The sequence below is a fragment of the Solenopsis invicta genome, chromosome 15 (genome assembly GCF_016802725.1).
Source record: "Solenopsis invicta isolate M01_SB chromosome 15, UNIL_Sinv_3.0, whole genome shotgun sequence".
NCBI lineage: Eukaryota > Metazoa > Arthropoda > Insecta > Hymenoptera > Formicidae > Solenopsis > Solenopsis invicta.
Window position 1 is genome coordinate 7,636,564 of NC_052678.1, and position 13,055 is coordinate 7,649,618.

General features: G+C 40.9%; 1 protein-coding gene across 4 annotated transcripts in view; it reads left to right on the plus strand.

Moving 5' to 3' along the window:
* The window catches only part of LOC105198399 (RNA pseudouridylate synthase domain-containing protein 2), a 150,325-nt gene that overhangs the window by 114,990 nt on the left and 22,280 nt on the right, over positions 1–13,055 (plus strand). For all 4 annotated transcript variants that reach the window (XM_011165093.3, XM_039457942.1, XM_039457943.1 and 1 more), the window contains one exon: positions 4,159–4,381. In XM_011165093.3, coding sequence (XP_011163395.1) covers positions 4,159–4,381 — 223 coding nt within the window. The remainder of the gene's footprint in view (positions 1–4,158; positions 4,382–13,055) is intronic.

Consider the following 13,055-nt stretch of genomic DNA (forward strand, 5'->3'; position numbering starts at 1 on the left):
AGACGTGGCTTTGCTTCCCTCTGACATTCTGAAAGCACGGCTCGATGCGGCCGATAATCGATACCAGGAATCACTCTCTGTTTTGTACAAAATTAGTAGTAGTAGCTCCTAGAGTTAAAGTTGCGAATAAAATGCGGTGTACGCTCTATTGGAAATCTGAAGGAAATTTGAGATCGATTTTTGCGGTAACTTAATATTGAATCTAATTAATTTAATATAAAATCTATAGGGAAAGAACAATTTGACTGTCTAAAAATCTAAAAATTTAACTAGATACAGATCAGAAAATAATTTATGTTAGACTATCAAAATAATTATGTAAGACGTTCTAGCATGATGATACTGCTGCGAATAGCTTTGGTATTTTAACAATCAGTTTAAATGTTCAATATAAATTTTTTAATCGTTCAACATAATTATTTTCATATTTGTTTTTTAACAAAATTCTCTTCGTGCAATGACTTACTATAATATCACAAGAAAGTAACGGAAGTGTAACGATTTGATGCTAATTTTTTTTGAGTGATGGTAATATTATTTCTAAGATAGTTTGAAATTTGAATTACATGCTTTTATTCTAGAAAATATTAAAAGTTGACTTTATCTTGATTAAATTTTTCATTTCTTGATTAATTGTGCTCTATATTCATTACGTATTTTGTCCTCTGAATATCTCGATGATTAATTGAAGTTTAATGAATGTGAATAAATACTAAAAATAAGATGTCGAATGACTAGACGTAGAACGGCCACCTCTCGCCGATTACGGTGACTTTAGCCGTGCCTCTTTACAACGGAGCTCTCTCGAGAAATGCTTCCTTCTCATATTGCTTGCGTCAGACATTTTGATTTTTCCGGCTCTGTGTTTCTCGAAAATCAACTCCCATGTACGTCGGCAGGATTCAAGGATCGGTCGGGTAGATATCAACATCGACGAAGGAAAGAGATTTTCTGAAGGGGGTGAAATTCCGCGGGCGTGCCGACGGATTTTCCGTGCGCGGAGTATCGAGAGGAAAATCGAGAGCTTGGTATGATGTTACAGAGAGAAAGACGAGACAGAGATACCGCGCGAGCGTGTCGAGGAGAAAACGGAGGGAGGTAAAGAAAGTATTGCAGTTGTCCGGGGATAAGATGTCGAGGGCCTCGGGAACAACCTCGACATCGTAGCAATTACTGGCCCGCTGCAACGAATACGACGGCGGTCGTGTCCCATTGGTGGTGTGTAATAGCACCGTAATTACTTTAAGCTATGATTGTACGGGCGACTCGATGGAATCCACGTAGATCGTCTGAGAATAAACGAACCGAGGGTAAAGTGACTTTTTTACGGTTAATTGCAAGGTTACCGGACGTAAAGCTCCTCAGTCATTGTTACGTTCTTATTAACTCGAGGATTTTGTTACACAATTATAGGGGAAAGTTGCTGAATGCGTACCTTTTCAATACTTAGCCTTTTTATTTTACACAAGCAATGTTTAGTAACAAAAGTAAAAAGTAAAGAGCATTTTAAAAAAGGTATATCCGATGTAAATTTTTCATCAACTTGAATAGCTTGTAATTAATAAAATAAATCACACCTGTGTAGCACCCGTTACAAAAAAGCTTATAACAAATTAATTTAGTTATTATTGAAAGATTTAACATGTAATAATAGATGACCTAAACGAGCTACAATTTCGAATTTTGATTTCCATCCAAAACAGCACCCAATGTGAAATATAATAAAAAATAGCTTAAGTGGTACGCATTTGGCAACTCTCTTCTAGATGGATATGCTCGACGCAGTGTACGGCGACAATAATGTAGCAAATTTTTTATTGTCAATTCATATCAACGTGTACCGACGTTCGACGTCTTCGTGATGCGAATTCTTTGCTGAAGATGATATATTTCTCAACCCCGAAGGAAAAGCTCTCTCCTTTACGGTCTATAAGCAGACTGCCTTAATCTTCTTTTTTCCTTTCTTACTCGCTTCCCTTCGGTCTCTCTCTCCCCCCCCTCTTGCTTTCGAACGCGTTCCTTTTTTTCTCTCGTATGCGCGAAGACGATTTCCTTCCGTTTCTCGAGAGAAGCTCTTGGCTAAACGACCGCGTCCCGATGGTTCTATTTCTCGAAAGCTCGAAAGCCCGAGAGGGATCAATCGTTCACTCGGTCCATGCCGAACGTCCCGAGAGCATGGCCAGCTCTTTCGAGACATTTCGATTGTCAAATGACCTCCACCTCCTTTAGTTCCAGCGAAGAGTGCTGCACGAGTACCGGTCGTCGTCGACGTTCCGAGGCCAATTTAATTAAAGTAACTTTAGCCGGGCGAGAATACGAGAGTTTTCTTTCCCTTCGCGAATTGTTTCTGTTTATTCAGGATCTTCTTCGCGCGCTCTCCGGATTCGATCTTATACAAAGGTCGAGCTCTCGTCCGGCTCATCCGGTTGTACCATGGAACCACTTGCTGCGGTTTCCTTTGACACGAATGCGTTTTTGTTCCGCGTCTCCAATTTCCTTCGACCACTTGAAAAGTCTTTGTGTGTAGTGCCCGCACTCCCGTTACTTTTGTTCCCGCAAGGACTCGACTAGCTGGAATAAATTAATCTTTCCGCCTCGAATGTAGAGTTGAATACTGCAGCGGCATTCTGAAACGATTTCGTTGTCGAGGAATATACGTTCGTAAAGTAAAGTTTAAAAATTCAAAGACGGAAGAATAAAAATCTCTCTCTCTCTCTCTCTCTTACTCTCTCTCCCTCTCCTTATTTTTCTTGAAAAAACGAAACATTTGTGTCAATCGCGATACGAAGCGCAGAATACCTCCGCGCTCTTTTCATTTTAAATGTCAGACGTTCATTAAATCTCTATATATAGGCACAGAAGACCGGCTTTTAAACAACGGAGCTCGAGTGGTGTAACATTGGAAAAAAAGCGTCTTTGACGCGCGACTGGACATTAATCAAACCGCCCCTCTCGTTATTTATTTTCTTCTGGTCGGAAAACAACTGGAAAGTTGCTCGACACGAGTCCCCAAAGCGGGGAAGGCTTGTCCGGAGTGAGACAAGCGGCACGTTTCGAAACGTGGCAAACTGCGCTCAGGGCGGCGGATGGACAGTGAAGGAGGCCATTTCGGGGTCGTAAAAGTCTCAGTGGAGTATCTCTCGAGTCGGTAACGGCGGACAGAACGTTTGCGCTACATTTTCTGCCGCTCGATTTAACTGTTTCAGTATCGTAATAAAATTACTCGAGAATGGAGGGAGGAACGCGCTCTGGATACATGTATACATGTATATCAGAGAATTTTTAAAGATATTATCAAATTATCCAATCAAGCGAGGAATGATATGACGCGCTTTTAAATTTATAAAGTGCTGTATATCTTTCATTAACCCCGCGCCGCGGATCTTTCTCTCTTGCGAGGAAGCTGAGAAAATTATTCCTCTTATCCGGGCTTATTAATCAACCTCCCGACTCGCCTCGCTTTTCTCTCTGGCTGAAAATCTCATTTGAGGGTGACGCGTAACGAAGATTCGAACCAACGGATTAATTTCCACTTAATACGAAAGAGAAAGAGAGGGAGGTGAGAGGAGGGGGAAAAGCGAAATCCAGAAATAACGCGGTTCGCGCAAGAAGCGTTTGAAGAACGAATCTCCAAGTCAATCGCTATCGGAGTAACAGGATGTTCCAGAAATTTAAATATGCTCTCTTCCTCTTGTTCTTTTTATCAGAGGGGGGGGGGGAGAAGGATACGGGAGAGGAGGAGAATGCGATCGATTTTATGTTAATCTTGACGTAAATTTCACCCGCGAAAGCAATCATCCTTAGAGCGGCGCGACGGCAATGGATTCGCAAGTAACAGCGACATTTTTACGTATCCGCGCCGCGATGTGATTTATTATGTGATTCCGCCACCGAGACATTATATTCTCGTAATTCACATTCACCCCGTTTGCCTTGGAGCTGCACTCTCGGCGCCAACTCGGATGCTAATCTCCGATTAATTGCGGGCGAGTGCCCGCGGCAATCGCGCGAATCGTTTCGTAACGTAACTAATATAGCCCGTTAAACCTCGTGACATTTAAAGACGGCTTACGGGATTCTCCAAGTAATTATCGTTTCTCTCTCTATCTCTCTTCTTATCGATCTTCATGGTCGTCCCTGGCGCTCTCTGTGTTTCAGGCCTCCGTAAGGTATATCCCTATTACTTTACCTTCACGACATTCACGAAAGGTCGATGGGTCGGCGAGAAGATCCTGGAAGTCTTCGCGAGGGAATTCCGTGCCCATCCAGCCGAGGAGTACGAGAGATGCATTCGAGCCGGCACCCTCACGGTCAACTATCAAAAGGTGGACGTCGATTACAGATTACGGCACAACGATCTTCTGGCTAACGTCGTCCACAGGTATGTGAAAGTTCATCGCCGGAAGCAGTACCGGCTGTTTCGCCCTTTCCTCGCGTCTCGTGCAATTGATTTTTGCGAGTGTTTGTCATCGCGCCGTTTGTTGCCGTCGTCATCATCGTCGTCCTCGCGATGATTTATCGCGGAAAATGTCAAGCGACTATTGTGAGATAAGCGTCGTCGACTCGCTGCTAAAGTTCGAGTATCGCGAAGATCGACAACGTCGAACGCCTACGCCGAGCCGCGGGATGAAGCGAGAAAAGCTGCGTTCGGACGGAAACTTAGACGTTTAGTCTAAGATTGCGTTCCGTTTTGATTTAGGACCGTTTGCCGCTTACACTGAGAGCAGAGTTTGCTAATAACAATTGAACCTGGACGATAATTCTTCGTACATTGAGAGATTTTTTTCTCAGTGTATAGACATACATATTTTTACTTCGTAGGCGCATCCGTTTTTGTCTAGACTTTCAAAAAAAATCTGAAAAATTCGAAACTCGTTTTTCAATATTTGTTCTATATTTGTTCTACAAATAGTTGTTTGATTCAAACGTTAGCAAATTATTTGATGAAAATTGAAATTTATTCAGAGAAATTTGAGAGTGAAATTTCATCTAGATAAAAAAAAGCAGTTAAGCTTTAGCGAAGTAGTTTCAATCAAATGCACTTAGTGCAATCAAATATTTGGTAACATTTAGCAACCGTTTAGTAACCGATACTATTGTTATGTTTGGTTACTGTCAATATGATTACTAAATATTTGGCTTACATTAACCAAACATTTAATCGAGATTATTTCATCGAAGCTTGATTATTATTACCAAACCCTTTACGGTGCATATAATCGCAGAATATACGCAACCTCGCGCAATGAAAAAAAAATGCGAACATTATTCGCTACTTGGTTTTTTTTGGTACATATTTAAAATGGCATTTCATAACACCAAAGTGCTGTACTTAGTATTCGATAAAAGGGGAGGCGCGCTCTTTTATTCATTTATACGGGACGTACGACGCACATACGTTTGGGTTCTCCGCTCGCGCTTTAAATTCACTTTTTTCTCGGCGGCAGAGCTTGTTTATCGCGGTCGACGCGGGAATTTCGGCCGAAACGTCCGTCGGCGTCGAGGGGGCAGGGGGAGAGGGAGGGAAAGGGTAGCGCGAGCTACCACCGGTGTACATATTTAACGAACCTTATTGGCCCCGTATAAATCCAGGTTAGCTTCCGCAGGAATTTACTTTGATTTCGGAAGAGCCCCGGGAATTTGGCGAACCTTGTCAGGCGCGCGCAAATGAGATCGGGTTTAATTTCGGGAATTTCTCCGGGTTATCCGCTTAAAGCCTCGTTTCGCCTCCCGCGCGGAATGTAATGTATCATTGTGATCGACGAGTTATCGCGCTGAGAAGGATTATCCTTATTTCGCGCATAGATTTTTAGCCATGCTCGCCTCGTCTCTAGCGCGAGATACGTATATCCGCGGGGGTGGTATGACGTAACGAAACGCTATCGACAGCTAGCCCTGGAGCGAGCTGTGTTTGCGCGTTATGTTATATTATGCGGGCCGAGATATCTAATGCGGATCAAATTTAGTTGATTTACACGAGACGGAAACGCATGCGCGGAAAGCGGCTCAGCTAAAGCGGACAACATCGGATTAGTGCCGGGATTACAGCGATGCTTGAAACAGAAGTCTGAAATGCATAATCCGTGCATAAACGGTTTAATTCGCGCACGCCAGAGCGCATACGTTATTCGCAACGCGGAAAAGATGGAGGCAGGTAGAGAGAAAGAGGAGAGAAAGAGAGAGTATTCTCGCGTTAACTTTCCATCGTATTTCGGGAGAATGCCTCGGGAGACCCGGCGCGTCCCTTTTGGCTTTTTAAAGTGGGACGCGGAAGGTCCAGGACGATGTAACGCGCAGGAAACGCGCGCAACGATGGCGTGCGGTCGAAAGGCGCGGCGGTAGGTCCAACGAACTCGTAAATCATCCGACTCTTCTTACTCGGAGCGGCGTAGATAAGAGGTGCCTCGGTGAATCCTCCTCGTGCGCACCAGGCCGGGCACCACATGGCCGGGACTCGCTGTGATTCTTATACATCCTTGGCACGGATATATAAGAATCTAATATGCCACGAGCGCGCGCATCACGCACGCTCTCGCTCTCTCTCTCTCTCTCTCTCTCTTTCTCTCTTTCGAGCGCGTTTTTAAACGCGTCAATGCTCAACGAGGCACGCCGCTATCGGCACCGGTTTATCGCAGGAACGTGGATGCGCCGTGGTAACTTCTACTCCCGTCGTTCTCCGAGATAAGACGCGCGGAGGAGCCTCGAGAATTTCTGCGAACGACGAATGCGTCGTATTTCGAAACGGAAGTGAAGAAGAAGAAATGCGAATGAAAAGTAGGGTAGATCGAGGCGAACCGGATCAATTTTTTTTCTTCATGCGTAAAAAGAAAGTAATGAAAAACTAATTTTGTTATTAAGTTTTACTATAAATTTTTAATCTTTACATCTTTGGCTTCATAATAAGATGATATATAAATATGGTATTTCTTATTGCATGGCAAAAAGATTAAAAGAGGAAACCCGATTCGTCCCATCATTAGGGGCGAAGCGGATCAATTTGAAAGAAATAAATTCTGATAAAAATAAAAGTAAATTAATACTCTTTTTGAAAGATCGTATTAGTCTTTTCGTTCATCAAATTGGGATCGTGATTTTATGAGAGACAAAATTTTTTTCACGCACTGACGATCTCTGTGCCTGTACACTCAGAAGAAAATTGTTAATTTGATTAAATTTTTTATCCTGATAAAATTTCTTCAATTCACGCTTCTATGTAGTTAAATTAAATATATGTATAGGTAGTTAAGTATGTAAATGCTTAAACGGAAGTTCAAGCATTTTCTATATTTAACTCAAATACATAAATAATTGGACTGAAAACGTTCAATCGAGTTGAAAAATATCATATTAAATAGAGAACTTTGATCGATATATAAAAACGCACTATAAATTTTTATATACCTTTTCAAATTTACGAAATAAATAACCGCGCACCGTATAATTTTTCTTAAAACCCAGTTCCAAGTTGAACGAGAAATATTACGATATAAAATTGAAAGTCAATTTAATAATAATGATGCTAACGATCATCTAAATGTGCGAACCTTTTCTCCCCTAAAAAAATTGAAAAATTTAGTAAAGAGTTGATAACTTTTTTCTCAGTCCATCGTCGATTGATATTGAATCACACGCAATACAGAATTGTTGTCTATTGTTTCGGCTGCAGGGAGCGCGTACAACTCAATAGATATGAAATGAAAAAAACTAATGATAACTGTTTCAAAACTTATAATAATCCGATTCGTGCTGTGATTCGATTTGCCTTGTCATACAACTCTCTTTCATCGTCACTCGCGTCGCCAAATGCGGCGAGTCTTCGTCGACGCCGACGATGTGCGGAAGCTGGATTAAATTATTTCACGTCTCGCGCGCCGCTAATACGGTCCGGGTCCGCTTGCATGCTAATTCCAGCAATTATCCCGGCAATTGTACTTTTCATGCGCGCGCGCTCTCGCGACACGCGGACCACTCGCGTCCTACATTTCGCCGCGTGTCTCCGCCGTCATTATAATGGCAAATTCCGTAGTTAATTCGTTGCTCACGAGAACGTTATTTTTTGTTTCCTCTTTTTTCTTCAACGTCGATTTTTCACGTCGACGCGGCGAACGCGAGCTGACGACGCGACGGTAAAACGTGCCTCCGAGACGGGACGGTTTTCTGCGCGTCGATTGAGTTTCCGAACGAAGTTAACCGGGTGAAGGCCGGCCGGAGAGAGAGCAGATGGAATAGTCTCCTCGACGCTAGTAATAAACAATGAGGTGCATCGCGTGACGTCATCGGGAGATCGAGAAAAAGACGCGTTCGTGAGATAAGGTGGGAAAACCTTGCTTCGATCACACGAGATCTTTTCCGCTCCCTTCCTCAGACTCTCTTGGATAATCGCGCGAACAGCCGTGCGATTTTTTGCAATTAAGACGCTCGATCGCTCGAAAATGTCGTCGATCGTCGCGCGATACCGCGAGACATCTCGTCCTCTTCCGCTCTTCTCGGGAGACGCGAGGCTCCACAATTAAAACGGGATCGCAAGGATATAATCTAGGTCAGCCGTGCATCGGCAAGTCCGCGACACCGGTGCGGCGCGGCGGCGGCGCGATCTCGCGTTCGCATTTACGTTATCGGAACAATTGCGTTACGCGCGCGTTACCTAAAGACGGAACACAAATATGGAGAGGAGCAACGTCGCCGAACCCGACTGTGGATTGTTACGATAGTCGGAACAATTGCGGAGATGGATGGAAAGTAAACTGACGGCCTGCAGTACCATCTGTGCCAGTCGGTGACGTTATGACGTTGTTGTCATGCACTCGGAACTGAAACATGACGGCGACGGCATGACGTCTGTTGTAACACAAGGTTACGGTCCTAGTTGTGAGTCGTTTAAAATAATGTTAATTTTATTAATTTATGTAAATTTAATTGTACGGTCGTATATGGTATGTATTTAAAGAAGTTGCTCCGGTTAGGATAAGCCGTAAATATTATCATTTCGAAGAAACAGTATTATATATTCAATAAATCGGTTGTGAATTTTGAGAAATATTCAAAGATGTTTATATATAAGTCCTAATTATATATAAATATAGATTGGTATAATTAAATATCAATGTCATACATTTTTAATGTATATTATTTTTAGTCTGAATATAATATGCTCTAAGAGCGTCATAATTTTAAGGAATTATTAAAGAGATATTTAAGGAGCTTATTAGAGAGGTCATTAAAGGTTTCTTTCCGTTTTTTTTCCTAAATATCAATATTATTGAGGAAAAGATTACAATAATTACAAATAAAATAAAGAATACAAAAAAGTTTCTGTAAATTTATTAATGTATATGTAAAATATTCAATTTTACAAATTTGATCCGTAATTAGGACTCGATTTATAATGCTGAGCAACACGAAATTTGCGTTGAGGTTGAATGAGTCATTTCTTATGTATTTTTGTCTGCTAAACACGAATTTGAACGCAGAATGTCTCTATCAAGTCAATATTTTGAAAAATCTGTTATAAAAGTAGCTAAATATTGCACAGTTTTAGAAATTTTCGGTAATTATTACTCTGAACTGAGACGTGTTACAAATTACCTTTGTTTGGTCTATTTTTTATTTTATAACAGTAATTTGTAGCGTATCGAGTTATTAATTATTGGAAAATATGAAAAGTGATTTTCAGCGACTTTTATAGCAGATTTCTCAAAATCCCGACGTAATGAAGACTGATGTGATAAAAATATTCTGTATCCAGTTTCATATTATATTTAGTAGACAAAAATACACAAGAAATGATTTATTAAATTTCAAGACAAAAGAAGGTTTACTTTTGATTGCTCAGTGTAATTAGAATTGTCACCTTGTGTGACATGCGAAAATTTCGCGAGCGTACGAAGAAGGACACTATTTCCCCGCGAGAATACTCTCGAGGGAATATACTGGGAATTTTCGCGCAAAAGAAAACGTCTCACCGCAACGTTTCGCGTTACCGGTACTCTTGTATGGTTCTTGCACAATAATTACGTTCTTAAGATACACCGTTACCGCATTGGTACGCGCTAATTAATTATCTAAGGAATAAAACTCGACAACGGATTCTCTCTCTCTCTCTCTTTCTCTGTCTCTCTTTAGATTCTTTCACGCTCTTTTAGATTCCTCTATTCTCAAGCATGTTGCCTCTTGGCTGTAAACTCGTTTTAAGTTGTTTATCGTAGCTGTTTCTTTTTTCTCGAAGACTCCTCAGTTGACATCATCCGCTCGAATCGCCGTTTAATCACTGCCGTGGAATTCCTCGGGCCATCCGTAACTCGAGGACGAAAGAGAGGCCCCGATGTTTCCCTTCTAACAGCGTGTCCTCCCTCGGGGGGAATCCACGGCGCCTGAGAGAAAAGGAAATATAACAGAGGAGAGAAAAACGACTTCGATAATCTCGCCTCGAGGGCGAGAGAGCTGAAACGAAGCGATTGATGCATCGAAGGACAGCCACTCGCACATTCGATGGTTACAGATACGCGAAGGACACAATCGTCGGTGTCGCAATCGCCGCTTCGACAACACGGCTGGATAACGCGGAACCTTTCGCAACCGGGCTCCTCGTTCGGGCATCCATCACCGCGTCGGCACCGCGGCACCGGCGCGACGTGTCGGTATTGATTGCACGAATCCGGGATAATCGCTTCTTAAAGTATACCCACGAATCGTCTGGATACTGGGAGTTTATTTTATGCTACAAGTTCATCAAATAATACTAAGTTTTTAGGGAAAAGTCGATTAGAAGTGAAAACTCTTGCCAGTAGTGATACATTTTCATCAAAAGCAAAGCTTGGGTTCAAACTGGAAAAAATTCAGTGACCCATTGTTAACAGAGTCAGATTGAAAGATGTCAGATCTCAATGAAATTGCAACAAAGCGCCGATTCTACTTTATTTCTATCTGTATTTCCTTTTACTTAAATCTACAAATGTGTGGCGGAATAATAGAGGAAAGAGTAATATGACATGCTTTGACATTTTATTCAATAACTTTGTCAAGAATCAATATTTTATATTGAAACTTGAACGATTGAAACTTGTATTTGTCAAAATGTTTAATAAATTCTAGACTCAAAGTTATGACATATTTATTACCTGTGACGTGATTTATAAACATGTGGCAACACCAAATAATGGGTGAAAGAGGAAACCGGGTGGTAATATGGCCATTTCAAAAATAAATTTAAAAAATTGGTTTTGTTGAAAAAACGCACAGTATTTTGTTACAAAAGTATATTTTGATTTTCCATCGTTTAGAATTTCCCTGCGTTCAAAATTCATTTCGTCCTTGTTTAACATTAAACAACAAGAATAAAATGACATCTCTAATATTTTTGAACGCAGCCTTCTAAAGTAGCAATCGATTTATCGAAGAAATATTTTCATATGAAAATCTCGCTTAAGTAACCATATTAATAAAATGCTATTGAATAATTCTGTGTAACTTGGAATGCATATAGCTGAATAAAATGTTAAATAACAAAAAAAAAACACCCGTGTGTATGTATACACATACATCCATATGCTAATACGCTCAAGTTTAAAAACAGTTAATGAAGAAATATGTGTAATTAAATGTTAAAATATACGTTGAAAAAGTTTCTAGATGCTAAAAAGTAAAAACGTCTTATAATAATTGACAGGCTATTGTGTATTATCATATTAGCGTCACTACTACTAAGCAAATGACTCTATAATCGTTAGAATTCGTCATCTAACAACGGAGATAATAAAGATAGCCATGATGCTTATCTTATCGTGCTTACAGTAGCCATAATACTATGTTGTTGTCTATTAAACAAACAAGATAATCTTACGTACGGTCACGAAACTAATATTGCAGAAACTGGGAATTTATTTTATCTATCGTATGCAGATACGATACATACAGATCAAAAGCATAAGTACACAGAAAAAAATTAATGCGAAATCAACAATGCATTGTTTTATAATGAGCAAGAATATAAAATCTTTGTGAAAGAATTTATAATATCGAATAAATATAATTGGCTTACGTGACGAAAAAAAATTTTCTTTGTGTAAGCAAATTATATTTAAGATTATAAGTTCTTCCAAGAAGATTTTATATTCTTGCTCACATATGAAACAATGAATTGTTGATTTGACACTAATTTTTTTTCTGTCTACTTTTGATGGGAATATATCACTGACAATGGTTTTCATTTTCATTTAAGTTTTCTTTAAAAAAATCATAATGCTAAATGAGTTTGTGGCATAAATAAACTTTCATGTCCTGTATCCGAATAATTAATTCCGTGATTGTGGTAGTAGCGAATCACCTGGTAAACAACGCGGAGTTTGTGACGCCGAATCGCTGATGCGAATCCTCTCTCTCTCTCTCTTTCTCTCTCTTTTTTTTCGTGTACACCAGGATGTGGGTTAATCGATTCTGCGAATGCTCGATCGTTGTCTCGTTACGGTAATTGGTGTAATTGAGAAGCGTCATGGCGCATTATCACGTTTCTTCAATGATTCGCATCAGAAAAACGCGTCTTTGATTTGTCGCGCGGAGGCAATAGGGAAGAAGTTTTACTTTTTGATATTAAATGACAAGGAGCGGAAGGTCTATGTTAAGTAGAATGGAAATTACATGCAGATTCGATTAATATCTGCAGAATAACGTGCGGCCGTGGGCAAGCAGCTAATTATCAACTCGCTGAACGGTGATAAAGATCTGAAGGTTTCGCCACGTACCACGGACGCGTATCGATGCGTATATCGTCAGAAAGAATAGCTCGGCGGTAGAGAAACGCGTCGTTTTCCACTGCCATTTTTCAATTAACGTCCCGGTGTCCGCGGTACTCGCGGTAATCGATGGTCCAGAATGGTCCTCTCAAAAGGATCTTTGGAGAAAACTCGTGGGCGTGACGAGCGCCATCGTTCGGCCTTCATTTCGACGCCGCGCGCCGTTCCAGGTCTACCTACGTTGTTACAGGCGCTCTCTCGCGTCCCTCCCGGTGATGCGGGAAATTAGGTGGGATGATTCAATTAGCCGGAAGAGCCCCTTCGTAG